General features: G+C 39.0%; 1 protein-coding gene across 1 annotated transcript in view; it reads left to right on the forward strand.

Annotated features, from left to right (window-relative positions):
* Positions 1-316: 316 nt before the first annotated feature.
* The window catches only part of DOCK3 (dedicator of cytokinesis 3), a gene marked incomplete at its 5' end in the record, with an annotated part of 61,672 nt that continues 41,185 nt past the window's right edge, over positions 317-20,803 (forward strand). Inside the window, 11 exons of the mRNA XM_010080610.1 lie at positions 317-417; positions 1,726-1,807; positions 5,534-5,704; positions 9,343-9,535; positions 11,389-11,516; positions 12,489-12,635; positions 14,727-14,825; positions 16,842-16,936; positions 18,490-18,565; positions 19,495-19,595; positions 19,867-19,925. Of these exons, the coding sequence (XP_010078912.1) occupies positions 317-417; positions 1,726-1,807; positions 5,534-5,704; positions 9,343-9,535; positions 11,389-11,516; positions 12,489-12,635; positions 14,727-14,825; positions 16,842-16,936; positions 18,490-18,565; positions 19,495-19,595; positions 19,867-19,925 (1,252 nt within the window). The remainder of the gene's footprint in view (positions 418-1,725; positions 1,808-5,533; positions 5,705-9,342; positions 9,536-11,388; positions 11,517-12,488; positions 12,636-14,726; positions 14,826-16,841; positions 16,937-18,489; positions 18,566-19,494; positions 19,596-19,866; positions 19,926-20,803) is intronic.

Here is a 20,803-nt window from a genome sequence, read left to right on the forward strand (position 1 = left end):
CTTTATCTCATGGTCAGTGGGTTTTAAGTTTCTTATTATCATGTTGCTAGTATTGTACTTCCATGAATTATGAAATATTCATCTGGATCCAGCCTTATAATTTGTGTAATAATCTTGGGTGAGGAGGGCAGCCCAAGGACAGCAATATTTGCTATCACCTGGGAGAAGCAAACAATAAAATCTAGTGACACAACTACTGACTGCTTAACCAAACTCATGTATTTCATTGTTCCTTAGCTTGTGTAACTTGTTTATAGAAACCCAGCAACAATGTGCTATTTCCTTTAGTGTGGGTTCACATTTTCATCTCCCACAGGTATTCATCATCAATCTGCTGCGTGACAGCAAGTATTTCCATTTTCGACCTGTGATGGACACTTACATTCAGAAGCACTTCGCAGGAGCACTGGCTTACAAGTAGGTTTTGTTTATCCATCACTTCAAGAGGTGGCATTAGAAAGCTTTTGAATAATGTCACCATCAGAATCATAACCTTCATTTTAGCAGTGATTTTCAAAAGTAGAACTACTTGGGTGAAAGTTTTCCAGCACAGTTATAGAGAAAAGCTGCTGAATGGCACCCACGGCTAAGAATGAGCAGACTTTGGAATTCCTCTTGGCTTTCTTAACTGGCCAATCTTTTTTTTTTTTTTTTTTTTGACTGAAGAGACTTTGTCACTTGGCAACAACTCATTCTCAGTCTGTACTAATGAGCTACCAAGAGCATAGGCTTTTCTTGTCTTAAGGATGTTGGGATATAATACTTTTGTGAAAGTTTAGAGAACTAACTTGCAATTTCCTCTTCCAAAGTAGACAAGTATTCACATAGGAAGATATTCTATTTGATTACAGTAAATGTATAATTTCAGTAGGTAGAAACTTAATTTTCACTGTCACTTTGAAGATTCTGCCCTGTTTTCTAGTATTCTTTTTTAGTTTTGCATCAGAGAATAAGACCGATTTTTGAAAGTGGTAACAGTTACCACGCAGGGTGTTGGCTTTCTTTTCTTTTAGACCATTCCTTTTGTGTATTTGAGCATATTCTACCTTTGGCCACAATGAACTATTAAAAACAACTTATAATTGGTGTTGATAGTTTTAATACATTCACATTTTAGTGTAATGAAAAAAATATTAAAAATATTCTGCCAATGGCAGGTAAAAAAACTATACAACAGTAGAAGGCATTTCCATTTTCAGAGGGTAAAAAGGTATTCTGCTTTGTGTTAGTTATCACCTCCTTCAGACAAAATTAATGATTTTTGGTAGTCTGATGAAATAAAACATGTTTTTAATACAGTTCCTTAAGTTAGTCCAAATCGTATTGTGTACTTAGGAAAACAGATGCATGTATTTAATTTGTGATCTTAGTTTCTAAAAGCTTCTTACTTGTAGGAGATCTGGAATTTCTTATTAAAAAACAAAAGCGTATCTTTTGGTCTTAGAACTCTATTGCATGCCTTTATCAAAGCTATCTCTTTAATAACATCTTTTTGATGTTCTCTTAGTGTTCCTCATGGTCTAAGTCAATCACAGAGAAGAAATTATTTTCTGGTTTTGAAACTTAAAGTATATATTATGTAAATTCAGTAGCTAGGACAGCTGTAGCTGACCACTGAAATGAGACTATTCTATAGATTCTTCTCTAAACCAAAATGTTTGTTGCCCAACTAATATTAAAATAGTGCTGAAGGTTCCTCTTCTTTTCACTGTTTGTCATATTCAGAGAACTGATCCGATGTTTGAAGTGGTACATGGACCGTTCAGCTGAGCTTGTACGCCAAGACCACATCCAGGAAGCAATGAGAGTATGTATTCAATAAATGTATTTGTGTGTCTGTTCCATCTGTAATTACAAAAGGGCTGGGGAAGCTGTAAATAAAATCAAGAGTAGTCTAGCACTGACTTCGTACTTGTTTAACCTTTTTTTTCCCTAAATATTTTGACAAAAGTTTAATTTAAAGGGAAGATTCACTCTTGTGCAGGAAAAAAATGGAAGAATTCCGTCTCGTTGCGTCCTTTTGAAGCCCTGTGGAGGAGAACTGAAGTAGGGCTTACATGGAGTACATAAGCACCGGGCATTTATATATGTGGTCTACACCTTGCCCTTCCAGAAGCGGTTATTTAAAATGTACTAGGCACAAGTGCTGTGGATCAAAGATCTGCTTTTCGTTTCTGGCTGTGACGTGTCTTCATTGTGTTATTGGTTGAAGTTCTGGAGTATTTTAAGAAGCAGATAAATGAGCCTTTAACTGGATGGAAATTCTAATAACTATGGTTGCACAAGTCCTGAATGATAGTTCCATGATGAGAGTATGATCTTGCAGGAAGGCGCAGCTTTCTAATGGTGTGTGAAACAAAAGGAAGATTTTTATCGCTATTACAGAGAAATCAGAGAATAAATAAACAAACTATTCGTTTTACTGTGTAAAATGGTAAAACAAAGATAGTGTGTCAAGTACATAAATATAAGATTTCAAAATTTGCAGGAAAATAGTTTTCTTTGAGTGAATGTCCATCTGTACCTTCTTACTCTGAGGAGACTTACATCCAAACACTTGAGCGTGGACACTTTCAGAACTAGTAGCAGTGGCAGAGATTGGCACTTTCTTTTTCTCACTTCTTCATGTCAGTACAAGTAGGTGAGGCATCTCACAGGTGAAGCGCACACACATACATCTACTACTTCTTTAATTCCTTGCAACCATTTGGAAAAGTGAGAGGCTGTTCCTTGTAAATGTATTTATGCTTGTTTCTTGGCTTTTTCTTTCTCCTTGTGATATTTTTGTTCTTTGTTTTGCCTCCTTTAGTTTAACCTTGTCAGTATTTTTGAGGAAGTAATTTTTATTTTTTTGAGAATCCTTATTCCGTTTGAATGGTTATGGCATCACTGCCATCAACTAGCTTTCAAGATGTGTTAAGATATATCCTGATACTTACAAGGGCATTAAACCAGTGTTTACTTTGTCTTTTGTAGATAAGCAGATACTTAGAAACTTCTTCTTTGTAATACTTTTCAACCACAAATTCATAGGGAATGGTAAAAAAAAAAGGGGGGGCAAAGGTGTCTTTTAAAGAAATTATCAACTTTCTCATTCTTTTTGTTTCCATCCTCATCCTTTCTATTTTTTTGAATTACAAAGAAACCTATTAAAATTATGAGAGGAAGATCTCTAGCTGGAATGACTCCTAGAAGTTTTTTTTCCCTCCCCAACGACTCATTAGTGCTACATGTAATGCAGCAAATAGAGATGTATGATATTGTTGCTATGTGATCTGCAATTTTTGAACCTCATAGTAGTACCCTTCAGATATATTAAAAATATGAATGCTGGAATGTCTTTCAGAAGCTTGGTTATTCACCGTAGTATTTATCAATGAGGTACATTCTTTCAAGAATTCCAAGGCAGCTCAAGTGCTTGGCTAGAAGGTAGCTGTTCCCTCTGTGAGCGGGGTCAGTTTGAAGACCTGGCAGCCCAAACCTTTCCAAGCACAGGGATTATAATTACCCCCAGAGTTTCTGCAGACCTTACCTCTACCACCGACACTGCTGTCACATCTTACGCAGGCAGTTGCCTTTGAAGGTATATCTTGGAGGCTCAAATTAAGGCCCAAATTACTGCCTTTGTGGGTTCGTGCTAGGCAGCGGTTTAGGTTGTCTGTGCTAAGGCTGTGGGGTGGCTCTGAAAGCCCACCATTTCACTGTCAACAGAGAATTGCAGAATTTCATACATCAATCCTCTGATTCATTGCAAAACATAATCTTCACATTAAAGTTATGAGCTTTCAGGTTAGAATTATGGTTGTCTCCACCAAACCTAGGAAACAGCTTGTACAAACACTTGACTTGCTGTGTTTGGTGTTGGCAGCAGAGATGCTAACCTTGAAGAGCTGACTCTTGTGAACCAATTGACCTTTGTCTGGAAACCATCCAGGAACATAAAGTGTTATTTCCTGATAAAGTTCTTTGGTGTAAGGAAGCTTCACTGAGTGATGTTTTAGTACAGAAGTATAAATAATGTACTGCCAAATTACCAAAGTTGCCCTCATTCCTGAAAACAATAAATAGCTGTGATGGCTTTATGAGGAATTTCCCATTCTCATTCTCTGTCCTTAAAGCTATAGCATTCTAAAGCTTACAGCATGACATTGCATATGTGTGCGTATAGTGTGGTGGTTCAGTGAGGGGCATCTTATGGATGCAAAAATATCTGATGAGGGCAAAAATGGTATTTGAATTAATCTTCAGTTTCCAGGCAGTGAAGCAACACGAATACTTTCCAGTGAATACAGTGCAATGTTACTAATGCTTCTGTATAGACTTACAATTACTGAAGCTTCAGCCTGTTTCCTGCGCTGAATTTTGAGGATATCCCCAAACTATGCATCACATCTTTCCTTAATCCTGTTTTCATGGTGCATCATGGTAAGCACTAAGGGAAGGAGTGAAGTCTAAATGCCACCGATATGTGGTACATTTCAGTGAGGCGGTTGTGTACACCAAATGGTCAAAAAGGCCCTGTTGCTGTGTGCAGTACTGCACTGCTGTATTCGTGTCTGTGAGAACCTGCGGTAGATTGTTAAAGGCTGCATAGAATGATGTATTTTTCTTCATTGACACTGCTGCCAGATAAATGGAGTTCTAAATAACGCCATTTACAAAATTTTAGTTCAAGATGTTTAGGTTGCAAATTCAGACTGAATCCAGACATGTCATAGAGCAAATTATCACTCTACTACAAAAAGATCCAGTTTGCCAGTCCTTCAGCAGCATCTATCACACATTGTGTAACGGTGTTAAATGCCGTCTTCTGTGCAGGTTATTCTCCCTCTGCTTGGTGCTCTCCAAGTTTCATGTGTGACGATAAAAGAAAGACACTTTTAACTTATCACAGCTCAAAGTAAAAAAATACTCACTGCAGTACTGCTGCTTGCTACTGTTACGGGCTGCCAGAGGGCTTCCCGTGCTGCTCTTGTCTTCTGTTTCTGCATCTGCATTTGTTTCTGTTTGTACATGCAGCTGCCAGAAATAAAGGTGAACCTTGCTGTTGTGTTCATGTTGAAAAGTAGACTCTCCTTTTTCCAGGTTTCTTCTGTTCCACGGAGAGTCCACTTACCTTAGTCTAGATTAGCTAACCCAAGTCATTGAAGGTAACATTTGAATGAAAACAGGAGAATAGCTCCTTCAGACACTTACAATCATTGTGCCAAGTCATGAGAAAACGAGAAGTCTCTTCAAGATTTTCCTCAAATGATGTAACTCAAATTTGTCTATTTGACTTAAATGTGTACTTTTTTTTTTAGTAGGTCATACTAGTAACAAAGATTATTGGTTGAGAAGGGATACTTGGCTATGAGTAGCTCTTCCTTAACAGAATTATACAACTTAAAAACCTGTTTTTCTTTCTCCTTTCTAACGCTGAAGAATTTAGTTATTATGCACATAGAATCTTTCCTGGTTCTCTTTAAAGCTCCTTTATTTTTCTTTCTCTCTTTTTCTCTGTCTTAATCTCCTTCCTCTCCTGCTCCTTAAGGCCTTGGAATATCTTTTCAAGTTCATTGTCCAATCTCGGATCCTTTACTCCAGAGCTACTTGTGGAATGGAGGAGGAACAGTTCCGCTCCAGCATCCAGGAACTTTTCCAGTCCATCAGATTTGTGCTCAGCTTGGACAGCAGGAGCTCTGAGACTCTCATCTTCACACAGGTTTGCTATTTTCTGCACCTTAACTGGCAAACCAAAAGGCAGCTGTTTTCTGCACGGGTAGTAAATACGGGCACATGACGATTAAGTGCAGGTCAGTAGAGTTTTCTCGCTCTAGCAAGCTGATGATACTGGCAAATGACAGAGCCAATTACCGTTATTAGACAGTAGCTTTGCACCACTTCACAGATACGGGTGAGCTGAACTGTGGACTCTCAAGAGGAAAGTGACTTTCACATGAGAATACAATTTCTGCTCTTTACAAAAGTAAACTGCATTTTCAGGTCTCTCGTTCATGTGTCCTATGGTGGGCCTAATGAAATTTTAAATCCTTAATTGTAGTAGCTCAAGTCAATACTTAGGGTCATAGCAACACCCCAGTAAGATAAACTTAATTCCAGCATAGTCTGAAATGATGGTCAGAACCGTATGTAGCCTGACCACAAGCATACTGTGATACCCACGCTCACATCTGATATGTTAATTTGAATATGGCTCAGGTGAGTTCATGAAGACTTCATGTGAGCTTAAGATACTACTCAAAGTAAGGATGTAGCTAAGTTTTGTTTAATAAGTTAAGGACCGCTGTACTAAAACACATTCTTCTGTGTTTAAAAATTTAAATAGTTATGTCAATTGTTAATGTGTGTGTATTAGCTCAGACAGTATCAAAGATGGACCACCTAGAACTTCCTGGTAATACGAAGGTGATTTATAATCACTAATTTATTGTTTACAGATGTTGTGAACACCTGCGGTAATTGCCAAAGAAGCAGTTGCTGTGATCATTGCAACAAAACAGAGTGACTCCAGTGGTTAGGGAAGCTGCCAGCAGTGTGATCTCTTTCTTAAGAAGCTGCTCTGAAAGATTTTGAGAACAGCTGCTCTAATCTTTTATTTAATCACCCATTAGTGGGTATAATAAGATGAGCAAAAAACATGAGAAATCAGCATGCAGAATTTGCAGGCACAGTGACAGTGAGTGGAAACTGCCTCTTATGAATGCAGGCTGTTTAGGGTTCTTTGTTTTTCAGTTGTGTTGATCACAAGTAGAGAGGGAGTCGAGATTTGAAGATGGGGTTATTGTCCCTTTTTCTCTTTGTCTCTCTGGTTTTATTTTTTTTCCTTTCTCTCACTATGGTATTTCCTACTTTGGACTTTTGTAATTTGTAAAGCCTGTCCTTGTTTAATCTTTGAAAAGTTTACTTTTTGTTTCCCCCTTGCCACTGTGTTGCCCCTTGATCCCAATTGCCCCGTAGGCCTCTCAGCCTGGAGGGCAGGCGAGCGGAGCTGGGACATGTGCCCCACAAAAATGTGGTGGTACTTCAAGGCCGTCATTTAATTCTGTAAGTAATGATCCCCAGAAGCGCACAAGTATTTCATCATGGATGTTCCCAATTTATCCTTTTTCCCTACCCCAATCCCTCGTTTCCCACATATAAACTGGAATTTAATGTTTAAGTGGCTGGTTCTTTAAAATGAGGAAATGTGGAATATTTCAGTAATTAATGGAACAGCTTATGGCATCCATACACTGAAAAGACAGTACTGAGGGCGTGTACAAGATTACAGAAGTCAGATTGTTCAGGAGAGCCAAGGAGATTATGTACTAGTTCCGGAAATCTGGACAACTGTTAAATATCTACAGAAATGCTTGAGGCCCCAGCAAACATAATTTTCTTCACACTTGTCCTCTTGTCCAGGATATTAGAGAGATCTCAATATAGTTCTTTCCAGCAATGAGATTAAAACTGATGATGTCCTTCCTTCCAGGCCATTAGTTTGACATGAGTAATGTTCCAGAATATTTTAGGGTGTTGTACAGAAAAGGGCTCTTCAAGGAATGGATGAAACGATGCAGCTGTTCCTTGAGGCAGCTCCAGAGCTTCCTGAAGAGACCCCATGCATGCCCTGAGATTACTGCTGGATATCCTAAATCACCCACAGAAATCCTCCTGCTTTATATTAATAGTTACAAATACGTTTAGGAAAACTCCTGTAAGGATTTGTTGGGCCAGTATTGTAATCTCACTTGTATTACCCCAGAGATAAAGACGATGACTGGATTTGTGGCTGTTACAGCCTTCCAAGAGTACCATGAGCTATTGAAATGATTCATATTTGTTTATTTTGTTAGTACATTGTATGTATGTAGCAACAAATAGGTGACAACACCCAGGAGGCTATGTGGGGTTTTGTGTAATCTGAATTGATTGTAACCAGACAAGATGTTGAGAGAGATAACGAGCACGAAGAAGAAAGAGGTAAATTTATATTCAGAATAATCTAATGGGCTCTACAGTGTTCGTTGTGAAAATAACTTATACTTTGCTCAAAGACTAGTAAACGGATATTGCTGTTGTTTGAAGGAGAGGATACTTTGAGGAAAGACTTGGCAAAGAAGGAAGCTGTATATTCTATGGGATGAGGAGAGGCATAGCAAGTGTGAGAGCCAGCATGGGAGACGTACAGAAGTGTTTTTGCAATGAGAAAACAAAAAAAGTCTGGGAGGAAAAGGAGAACGTGTAGAATAAAAGAAAATACTGATAGGTGGTGAGATGCTGGAAGGGCAAAACTGAAGAGAGATCTGCAAGGAAGTTTGGTAAATCTGAACTTCTGCAGGAGGTAAGCGTGGTTTGTGTGGAGAGCTGCAGAGGAGGCAGGTGGAAACGGCGAGAAGGGAAGTGAGCACGGTGGGGCTGTGCTGGGATGGAGGGGAGTGAGGCAGCTCAAGGAACACCAGACTGTGCAGCAGCTGAAGAGAGCAACCATCTGGAAATTTCAGTAGTTTCAACAAGGAGACAGGTGTGGACCTTGGGTGGGATGTAGAGGAGGAAAGAGAAGAATTTTATAACAGCAGAGGTGTGTGGCAGTTGTGAGTCTGTGGAACTTGAGGATAGGGCGATGCATGGGATTTTCTGCTGTTACGTAGAAATTAATTGAAAAAGTGTGAAATAAGAGATGAGGACTTTGTTGTTGTTGTTGTGCTGATATTGTTTCTGCACTTTAAGAAACACCTTCAAGGATAGCTCCAGCTCACTGGAAATATCTGTTCTTGCAAGAATCACGTGCACACTTACTTGCATGATGTGATGCCGCTCTCACATGAAATCACACCCCACCACTGTTGCTCAAATATTGTGATGTCACATGACAGTGCTGCTACGGTTAAGGGTCTGTCAACATGTTCTTTACTTCAGAATATTTTCTGAAGAGTTTTAACTGCCTTAGGTAGTTGCTCAATATCAAAAATTGGTATGGAACTCTGATCAGAAGCAAGTTTCATATTTATTGAAAAAAGTAAATCAACAAAAGTGGACTATTTTCTGTTCTCTAGTACCTCAGTTTTTTTCTGTTTTATAAGCTGTGTCCTAAAATACAGCCTTTTGAAGCTTTGCAGTATGTACGTGCTCAACTTATCTTTAAGACTTAGTATTGCAGCAGCACTTGTTTTTTATATACTACGTGTGATTTGTTCACTATGAACTTTAGGTTTTGCAAAACATGAACACCAGCCATAATGCACTATTCCGTAGCTTTTTGCAGACCCTTACTTCAGTTTTACTGTTGTTTCTATTTCACTGCATTTAGCTGCAGTTACAGAATTCAAAATTTTCAGCTTCTTCATCTGCTTTTTTCAGGCTGCTTTGCTGAACTCCTTCCCCGCTATCTTTGATGAGCTGCTGCAGATGTTCACTGTGCAGGAAGTAGCCGAGTTCGTGAGGGGCACTCTGGGCAGCATGCCCAGCACAGTACACATCGGGCAATCCATGGATGTTGTTAAGCTGCAGTCTATTGCACGCACTGTCGACAGCCGCCTCTTCTCTTTCTCAGGTGAGACAGTGGTATCTGAGGCTAAGTCTTGCTGCTAAGAGTAGGAACACAGTACATTTATGTAGCAGTTTCTTTGTTGCAAACAATTCATTGCTGAATGCTAATAATCTTGGTAATTAATTATCTTGGCAGCATCATTGTTACATATATTCACTGTGGGAACTTCATAAGCTTCCCTACAGTAGAAAATGTTAATAAATCCATTGTGGATAAATTATATTTACTTGATAAAAATATGTACATTAATGAATCAAGTCAATTATTAAAATTGCCAAATCTCACTCAGTGATTTGTATAACTCTTCTGTTGTTGTCATGGATAGGAAGTTAACCTCCTTTCCAGCAAGCTTATTGTCTGAGAAAGAGAAACAAGGAGATAAAAGTTATGTGAGAAACCTGCCACATTCTTTTAAAGTATATTTAATCTTTACATCATAACTTCCATATTTGCTTAGCTGAACATATTAGTATTTCTTTAAGAATTGAATGAAGAAGGGTTGAAGATTGTGAGTTTATTTCATACATAAAGGTATTTGTGAATTAAAGAAGTTATGAAGGTAATATTGGAAAATAAAAAGCACCAATGGTCTTACCTTCCCTGTTGTGTGGATCTCAAGTTAGTGCACTCAAATTACTCTACTCAGTGCAAGCTGAGAATGATAACAACACAAAATCATGTCTAAACTATCCATTGTAATAGTTTATAAACATATAAATATTTTTTAACTTGAAATTAATTTGATAAACTATGAGAGGGTGTATAGAATGAGTAGATTAGTCCAAAGGTGGCTGTGAAAGAGGAAGTGAATTTTATCTAATTGTAATGTTTTGAACCTAGTGATAAAAATATATGTCTTTGTGGGTCCCAGTTTATGGGCAAAAACCTCCTCTTCTGTTTTCTCAGTAAAGCCAGCTGTAACTTTACACACCGGGTCCAGGGCTTTAGACCTTCCCCTTAACCTTCGTTTCTCCTTCACAATGATTCTGGCAATGAGTGATGCTTTTAGCTGCTGTGTAGCACCGTGACATCTCACTACAGCATCAAAATCCGGAAGAAAAGCTTCAGCTTTGCAAGGCAGCTATGACTGCACAGATTGCCACATTTTCCCCCTGATATAATGGCAGGCCCCTATCCTGTTCCTTCCCATGGAAGCATGACCCAGTACTCCCAGGTCAACAACCTCTCCCATGTCCTGTCTGCCCCTGGGAAGACAAATCTAGTTTCCAAAGTTACCTTTCCCTGCCCACCCTACCTGCTCTTCAGGTCTTGCAGTTAAAGGAAGATACATTCTCTTTTTCTTGCCTCCCATATGGTGATGACTTGTTTTCCTTTCATCTCTCCTCTATCAGTTCATTGGCTGAAATCTTGACATTTTTTTCCCTGTCTCTCTTTTTTCCTTTTTTGGCTACTGTTTTCTGCAGCTGCTGCCTGCTCTCCTAAGTTTTGTAAGCCAGTAGAAAAGAAGAATTAGCCAGTTTCCAAGAGACATGTTGGAGAAGCTCGATTAGCCGTGACAATAGAGCTGGAAAGCAACGTGAAGTGAGGAAGGGCTTGCACAAAGGAAATGAACATTAGAGAGTATCAGTTCACAGCTGTTGTTTCCAAGCTGTGTCACTATTGAGAACATCACGCACACTGCATTTATGAACTTTTGAAACTAGATGCAGTCTTGATTCTTTAGATCCAGTTCTTGGAAGTGTGGTGTGCTACAACCTGTACAGTAGAAGTTGCACCAGTTAATCAAACACGCTGTATATCAGTAGGCTAGTTTGGATACCAAAAGGCTGCTTATTGGGATGGTTGAAATTTCAGTCTCTCTCGGAAGAACTGTCATCTGATTTTCCTTCTTTCAGAGTCCCGGCGCATCCTGCTACCTGTAGTTCTTCACCACATTCACCTTCACCTACGACAGCAGAAGGAGCTACTTATCTGCTCTGGGATCCTCAGTAGTATCTTCTCCATCATCAAGACTAGCTCTTTGGTAATCTGCTGCTTGATTTACTTATTTTTTCAAATTCCACCACTGATTTAGTAAATTGAAGACTGAGGGATTTTTACAGGTTAATACAGGTTCTTCAGTGTTCCATTTAACAATGAAATTCTGCTAACTTTTTGCCAGCAGGAGAACATCTGAAATGAGGGTCGGCTTTTGTATGTGTGACTCAGACCATTCTGATTACACAGTGTTCTTGCTGTTAGGAGGGGGAAAAAGCATACGCATTTACCAGGTTTGACACTATTTAATTTTCTTCAGCCAAGCCCAGAACTTAGATGTCAATGGAGTTTAAAAGCTCTACACATCTCTAGGACTTGCAGTTCTGCAAGAGATGGTAACTAGCACTTTGTGATTCATGTTAAGAGAATACTCTAAAATTATCCAATCAATGAAATCACACTTACTTCTGGAAATTGCTGCTGAGTTTAAACACCCAGCTTTGATGATCATAATACTCTGATCTTAAATGGTAACTTGGTCATTTAAAGCAAACACAGGGTGACTCTATAGGAGGAAGATCATGGTGCTAAATATAATTCATACCAATGAGTATTTCCAATTACAAGTTACAGTTTTTTGTGAAAGGAATGAGACAAAAGGTATCATGGTAATAAGCTGAAATGATGTTGTCACTGAATAAAGGTTCCTGAACATAATTTGATCCCATTGTGTTCTAGAGTGTGTGCAGACCCTTGATTATAGACTTACTTTTGTGGCTGTGACCCTGAATGTTTCTATCAGAGACTGACGAGGTAACGCACACACGCACAGAGCCATCACAACAACACATTAATACCAATGATTAATTTGATTGTACTTCTTTGAACCTGTTACAGAGTGCTCTGTCAAAACGAGTTTGTGGTATGGCTGATGCTGCAGAATTGTCTTTGCTGTCTTTGCTTTGTCTTTCCATTCTCTCCCGTTCCTAACTGTCTGTTTGCTCACCACTTACTGTAGGAAGGAGATGTCGTGGAGGAGGTTGAGATGATGGTGGAGAGCCTCCTGGATGTGCTTTTACAAACTCTGCTTACAATCATGAGTAAATCGCAGTCTCAGGAGGCGGTAAGAGGGCAGCGTTGCCCGCAGTGCACAGCAGAAATCACTGTTAGTAACTAACAATCAGTTTCTATTTCCTGCTTCTCTAACCTTTGGTTCAGTCCCTCACCACCACCGGCACCTCATTATCATCTCTGCTGCATGAATGCCCAGGGCTTTGCTTCTTTCCCTTAATGAGCCACAAATGCATTCTGTCCCCTGTGCAGCGGTGAGGTCTGCAGGAGGCAGTGGAGCTCAGGAAGCTTTTGTGGATTTACAGGTTACTTTCTTGTTTGTCTTTGCAGCTGTGGTTGAGAGTTATTGTTCAGAACCTGAGGCATATGCTAGCTGGGTAGCTGCCTAGGGCTTTAACCCTATGGAGGTATCACCAAGGGCCATATGAGTGTCAGGCTCCAATTCCTAAGACTGAGAATACCAGCACTCTCAGTGGACAAGTCCCTTTACTTAGCACCCTGGAGGGCTTCTTTCCAGGTTCACTGGTTATTTCATACAAGTGAAACACAACATAGCTTGAAAATGGAAAAAGAAATAAACAGATCCTAAGTCAAGTGAGCTGTTGAGCTTGATGGGAGAAGAGGGAAAAGCCACCACTTTGTCCAGACTGCCAGCATAAGCCTAGAGGAACAATTTTTTTCTTTCATGTGCAATGGAAGAGGAGAAAAATAATATAATTTTGCTGTTCGGCTTTCTTCTTTTCTGGATTTGTTGTTCTTTTCTATTCTAGCCTATTCTAGTCTAATTTTACTTGTCAGGTCTGTAATGCAGCTTTTGCCCAATGTTAAGCTGTTGTTCAGAACATCCCTTTTTTTAGATTTGCTTTTCTATCAAATGGCTGAAACCTCAGAGATATTGTTGGAAGCAGATGCACACTACGGTACACTTCTCACTCGAGAGAAGATTCTATCTTTCCATGCAAGCTCAGTTAAAGTAACTAACAAATGGTAGAATCCTAATAAAGAACAAGGCGTTCAGTAGTTTTCAGACATGTTCTTTCATACAAAACAAGACAGACACTAGCTTGCAAATGTCCAGTAATATCTCAGTTTCCTTTTACTTCTACCATCTGGCTTACTGTTATTTATCACATGCCACCTCACACACAGGAGCACACCTTTTTTCCTATTGAAGTTCAGCCCTGTAGAGTTTATTGGAACAACGTATGTCAAAGCTTCTGGGTAGACTCTTGAGCCAATTAGGAAAAAAAATTAAAATTGAATGGGCAGTCCATGTATTTGTTCCTGAATTTATATTTCACAGCACAGTGATATGTGGAATCTTATTAGAGACTGCTTAGAAAGTAGTTTGTATGTTTTTCCAAATTAATTACTCATTGTCACAGGAAAGTTTTGTGCGAGGGACTGGCAGTTAAAAGACATACTCCTTACATTCTTGGCACTGCCTTGCTCGTTATCTGGGACAGATTGCTTAACTTGTCTGTGCTTTGCTTTCAGATATGTAAAATGGGGGAGCTCATCTTTGGAAAACACTGTGGGATATTGTGGTAACTGGTTAGGGCGCATCTGCTTTGCAGGCCAGAAATGTAATTGTAGCTCATGTAGGCTTACCCAAACTATATGCCGAGTATCTTACTGACACACTGTTAGTATTGTAGCTACGACTGCGCATAACTTGGTGAACACTAATAAGCCAAAAATTTACAAGATTCCAGACACCTTTTGTAGCCTACACTGATCCCACGCTGTCATCACTGTAGTGTTTCAAGTAACTGAGCTGATCAGTTTAAATAATTTGTGGTGTATCTGCATGAGCTGCAGTCACACCTTTGATAGACACTGTATGTTAAGTAACTGAAAGAGGTGATGGTCAAAAACTGCATGCTTGGAGGGCAATTCATTAATGTCTATTAATAATTTTAAATTACTTTTGTTTAGACTTCGGCATTGGTTAAAAGACCTTTAAAACTGCATCTGTGGAGGAGCCTCTAAGAGGGTGTATTCCATTAACAGTAATTCAAGAACTGTTAACATGCAGTATTTTAATCTCTGTGCATGTCAGCTTTCCTCTCATAGGCATTGGGGCCATTTCAGACCCCTCCCTTTATACCTTACCCCAGGCTGAGTTGTATATTTATAAAATTTCAGATTGTCTGAACAAAATAATTTCTCATTTGGTCAACAGGGAGAATATGTCTCCTGCCTTTTATCTTTGCTTCGTCAGATGTCAGACACTCATTTCCAGCACTTACTGGACAACTTCCAAAGCAAGGATGAACTAAAGGTACAACAGGACATCATGTTTGTAGGCTGATTCACTCGGAATGACAGGGCAGAGGGGAATCCCTCCAGCATTACTTGCTCTGATAATCATTCCCATTCACCAGCACTCTATTCATGGACCTCCCTTTCACTTTTATAATAATAGGTGCTGTGTTACAAAAACATTTCAAACCACAGGGCACTGAATTATCTTCATAACAGCAAATGAAGTCCCAAGATAGATGTCATTAGACATATAAGGATATCGTTACTGTATCATGTAGAAGATAGAGGAACAGGTTTTTTTTTTAATCCTGTGACTGTAAAGGCAGTTATGCTATAGCATTTTACTGTATGTTCAGTATGCATTGGAGCTTACTTACGAAGGGTGTTGATTTTATGCCAAAGGAGAATTTAAAGCCTTGTCAGGGGTATAAATGTCTCTAGCAGACAGCTTTTTTGGGAAAGCAGTAACCTTACTACTCCACTTGATGCACTGCTGCCCACATTTGTGAATATTAACTTAAATGATGGCTGTTCATGAACAGAAGGGGTTGGTGAGGGGTACAGACCTCTCTGGTGGCTCTTTTGCCACTGACATTTTGAAATGGCACATCTCAAAACAGCAGAAAATAACTTGTTATCTCAACTTCCATAGGAAAGAGATCTATCTCTGACAACAGTCTGTTTAAAAGTCAGAATAATTTCATAAATAAAGACAAGATTTTATACAAAATGCTTTTGATCAGGATTGTACTCAATAAAATAAGGACAGTAAGAAGAATGTAATGTGGTAAGAAATTACATTGCCTGAAATGAAATGGAGAAACATTGAGAAGTCCTTTCTGAATAGGCTTTCAGCTTCTAAATATTTGTTGCGCATATAGAGAGGCTGAATAAACCAAGGAGATAAATTTGGGATGATGTAATTCTTATCTTTATGTTGCAGGGTTCAGTGTATCTCAGGTTGATAGTTACTAGAGAGTACTACCTTTCAGGTAACTTTCTAGTTGCTCATAGGAGAGTTATTTGGTAAATTAATTCATATAAATTTTTAATAGATATTTTTAAAAGCTATCTGTAGCACAGTTCTTATGTCAGACCAGTGAAAACGTTTGTCATTGAACTGAAATTTGTATTGACACCCATAAGAACACTTTATCTCTGATAATCTAAGGATTTGTTCCAGGAGTATCACGAGGCTAAGATTTTATACCCAACTTTTCTTCCAACTATCAGTTGACCTAATAAAATCTAATAGGTTTTTTTTCTTCAATTATTGCTGTAATAATATTTCCATGGCAGGGAGGTTGGAACTAGACGATCTTTAAGGTCCCTTCCAACCCAAACCATTCTGTGGTTCTACGATACTATTTCTTGGATGGAAGGGCATCATGTTCACTTACCACTGTTACATCTGGGCCAAAACGAGGCCAAAAGTCAAGGAGCTTCTGATGCTTTACTTGTAGCTTAGTTACACCAAGAGATTCTCTCTCCCCTGACCCCTCAGTTAAGGCATAAGGTTAAGACAGTTTTGAAGAAGCCTTGCACTGCCACTTTCTGTGCTGTCTCGATTTTGTGTAGAAGAAAAACAATAAAATCATAGTTTGCAAGGCCAACAACTTGGCATGTTTCTGCTGTTGCTCTTTATAGACATAGAGGTGCGGATAGTCAAAAACCAGAAATGTCTTAATGAGTATGATTCCAGTATATTTGAAAATAGCTGCAAATTGACAGTGGACCTCTGGATGATAATATGAGAAGTCATATATGATTATGCACATAAGGAAGTTTTTAATCTCACTGCAGAAGTTAAGATTTAAAAGACAGCTGCAAGTTGTTCAGTACATATTAGATGCATACAAAATGAACAGAGCCATATCCCAAGATATTTTGGTTCCGTGTTTTCAGGTGAGTGGCCTAGTAACACAGAGCTCAAGTGGTGCACACTTAGCTTAATTGTCTGTCTTATCATCAAGAAAATAGAGTAATCTACAGCTGCTGGTGATTTTTAAATTTTTTTTCCTATGTGTGATAGGAGTTCCTCCTGAAGATCTTTTGTGTATTTCGGAACCTGATGAAAATGAGTGTCTTCCCTCGAGACTGGATGGTGATGAGGTTGCTCACCAGCAAGTAAGTAGAGAAGCAGGTATAAACTGTTGCCATTCTGTATTAGAATTTTTTCTCTTCAGCTGGACAGTTAAAACCTGTGACGCAGTGTCTGTCACCAGACTGAGATGTGGCGATAACAGGAATTCTGGAGTGCCCATCCTCATTCTGCAGTTACTTTAACACTCTGGACCAAACTGGGACCTCTGTATTCGTCCTGTGTCTTAAACTCTACCAGTATGCACAGGTGTCAAAGAGTTAAAAGTTTAAACCCGAAGCTGAAGTAGCTGCAGGGAGGGTAAGAGTGGCACAGCAGCTATGGTAACACCCGCCAGGGAACAGCTCCCCACACCCAGGGGTATGAGCAGCCAGGCCTCTCGGCTCCCGGGTTAAAGGTCTGTCTGTTCCCATTACCTGTTCCCATCACCCCTGAACCCACCCAGAGGGACGACTCAGCTGTTTTAGGAGAGGAGGAGCATACCCTAGCGTTGTCACCACGTGCATTACACACAGAGTATTCTCAATTAAATTGTTGCCTAACATTTTAATGCTTAATTTTATCTAATTTTCTTGCTCCTGATGGGTTAAGTACTATGCTGTTTGGAATGGCAGCAGTGCGATGAACACAGGGTGCCTGGAATTATTTACTAGTTTCTTGGTTTTGTAGATAAACTAGCTATAGAATTGCTACTGACTGACAACTGGGGGGGTTCCCATTACAAGAGCCACGATGGAAGTTTTGGTAAAGGCTGACTGCTCAGCTGAGCTGTGTGCTCTGCGAGTTCACAGTGCTAATGAAAAGTGAAAGAAGTGGATTTCAGTATTTCTAGTGCAAAGATTAAATGAAGATCTGTAAGAAAAGAAAAATCCACATGAAAAGAGTAGTTACTTCAGAGGCTGTAGATTACCTAGTTCCCTTCGGCACAGTTTTGCCATAAACCTGATAGATATGTTAGCAGTGTTACTGGAAGTGTTGCTTTCCTGTGAATCAGAGATGTGCTGTTCCTTTTGATACTATTCTTGCCTTACCTACATGCTACTTATTAATTCCGGAATTTATCACATACCTTGACTGCCTTTCACTAAGGTGTATCACCTACAAAAAAATACCAGGGAATACAGAATTGTCAAAATACTCACAAATGTGTTGAGTTGAAGTGTGTGCCAGATAAAAGACCGTTGTATATCCAAGACTGAAAAGAGCTCAAACTTTTTGAGCTGCTCTTCTTTGGGAAAAGAAAAAAATTCTGCTGAAAATAGGAGAAAGATGGGTGTATTCTTGAATTTCACTGAAGATAATACAGCCCAGCCATACAAAATAGACAGGATTTTAAATGATCCTGTGTAAATTCCAAAAGTTACAATAATGATTAAATTTCTTAATATTGTATCACTTAGTACAAACTGTTTATTATATCCAATAGAAAGATCGGTGACTTCTATGTAAATCTTGCAGTGATTACATGAAGAACGCCTTTGTATGTACAGTAAAATCAGCACCGCAAACCACTGTGATATGTTATATCCAGATTCATATGTTCTTTTTATCTTTTCTTTGTTTGTGTTTGTGACTGCAGTATCATAGTTACAACAGTTCAGTACCTGTCTTCTGCACTGCATAAGAACTTCACGGAAACGGACTTTGATTTTAAAGTAAGAATTGATACTGAGAAAGTGTTATGACATATTTTTAAGCGAGCAGTAACAAAGGAACAGGAGCTATTCTCTACATTAGCTGATTATATTTGCAGCATTTAATGGAGTATCTGTGAGGAAGATGACCTAACTGATAAAAGACAGGAATTTGACTCTGCTGTGGAACTGAGAGGAAGTAGGACAGGTACACTGTGAGCGCAAATCAAGCAAATTGAGCCCCTCATAAAGGAAATAAGATTCTTCATAAGCAGTGGAGCTAATGAAGCATGCTGTCTCAAAGATTGATGGCTAATAATGTAAACTCAGGCAGTGCTTTTCCTGAAGTTGACGCAGTCATGATCTTCCTCTCCCAGAGGTCTCTTTCTGGCTGTTGACGTAAATCTTGGAGGAACACAGTGTCTTGAGAGGGTTTGCCTTATGTCTGATGTAGTTGAAAATGGGCAACAAGTTCAGTGTTACTAAGGAAAAGCTGCCAGACACTTACCTAAGTGTACATACACACAGCGTGACGGCATAAGCCTCATTTCTTTGGGAAAACAGACTAACTTACAGGGCTGTCATTCATGATCTCATGCAATCTCTGGGGTTTTTTGAGGGATGAAATGTTTAGCCTGGAGAAAAAGAACAATGTAAAATTCTCTGAAGTCACCAAGTTTTATTCATTTTTGAACTCTGGTGCTAAGAGGAAAGCCTAGTGGCATTACCTTCCCAGGGTTTTTAATTTTAGTTCCTACCAGGTTTTAAATAATCCTTTGGTGTCTGTAAGAGTTTAGTATCTCAGTAGGTAAGATACATATTAAGTTACATCTTGATTGCAAAAAAGGAACAGTGTGATTCTACATATAAAGGAATGTGTGTCTTCCTACACTTGTTTAAAACTTACTCCTTGGAGTATTATGTTGTAAAACTTCCTTCCTGTGTCACAGGTGTGGAACTCTTATTTCAGCCTGGCAGTTTTGTTTATAAACCAGCCAAGTCTCCAACTAGAAAATGCCACACCAGCTAAGAGGAAGAAGATTCTGGATAAGTAAGAACATGTTTTGTTGCCTTCCCAGCCTTCTCTGCCACCTCAAAAATTAGACTTCCTTTTCTACCACAAGTCCCCGTGATTTATTATGGAACTTGAGATGTGGAAATGCTTGGGAAATAAATAAGTACATCTCCTGATACAGTGTTCAGTGATTAGTCGAGTTGTTTGATATTCTTGCGTTGACTTAAATGTTAATTCAGGGTTTTTTAACATCACTGCCTTGCTGGTTTTTGTTCCATTCAGCAGTTGTCTTTCTCCTCTCTTTCAGATACGGCGATATGAGAGTGATGATGGCGTATGAGCTCTTCAGCATGTGGCAGAACCTGGGTATGTCTCTTCGTTCTCTGTTCGAACAACCAAAGCCAAAGTAACCCCAGAGTTCTGTTGGGTTTTTTTGTTGGTTTTGTTTGTTTGGGGTTTTTTTTACTTTTTCTAGCATCATAGAATACTTAGTTTCTCTTAAGAGCTGTAAAACCAGGAAGCCCTTCTCCCACTGAAAACCCTCTTCTGCACTCTCATAATACTTTTTTGTTTGAAATAATACATTCCTATGAATTTGAATGCTTTCTTCTCAAATGTGACAGTGGCAGGTTTTGGTTGTTTTGATGCATCAGTGGCAGTTTTTATGTATTTGCAAATATAAAAGCAGATTGCTTTTTCTGATCCCTTCAACTGTGCTGCAGTCAGGTCCATATGGAGATATACTGTTACTCTGACTTTTGTCTGATCCATGGCTGTAAAGCAGAAATCTAAATTTTCACAGCTATTATCAACTTAATTACTTTGTAAATGATTCAAACACCAGAACTGTTGTGATTCAAGACTATAGCTACCTGTGTTTGATAATAAAGCCCAGAAGTGGCACACAGTAAAGCTGCTTTTTTGGTGTCTTCTTCAGGTACCTAGTCAGCATAACAAATTCTACAGTGTTACTTTAAAAAGAAATAATAATTAAAAAGTGAAACAAAACCAAAAACAAAACAACAAGAAACCCAACCAAAAACCCACAAAAGCCCTATGCACAATGATGCAGTGACTGTGATAAAATTTCAACTTCTGTAATTCATTTGACCTTTTTCTATATATTTTGATTAAGAAATTAAGCATGTTACACAATGGGGAAAGGTATTTCTCGCTACTGGTCTCGAAAGGTAAATGGAGAATTATCATCTAGGACTTGTGCTTTTAAAAGTGTGCTGTAGCAG

Source organism: Pterocles gutturalis, unplaced genomic scaffold, assembly GCF_000699245.1.
Source record: "Pterocles gutturalis isolate BGI_N339 unplaced genomic scaffold, ASM69924v1 scaffold26109, whole genome shotgun sequence".
In the NCBI taxonomy this organism is placed as follows: Eukaryota; Metazoa; Chordata; class Aves; order Pterocliformes; family Pteroclidae; genus Pterocles; species Pterocles gutturalis.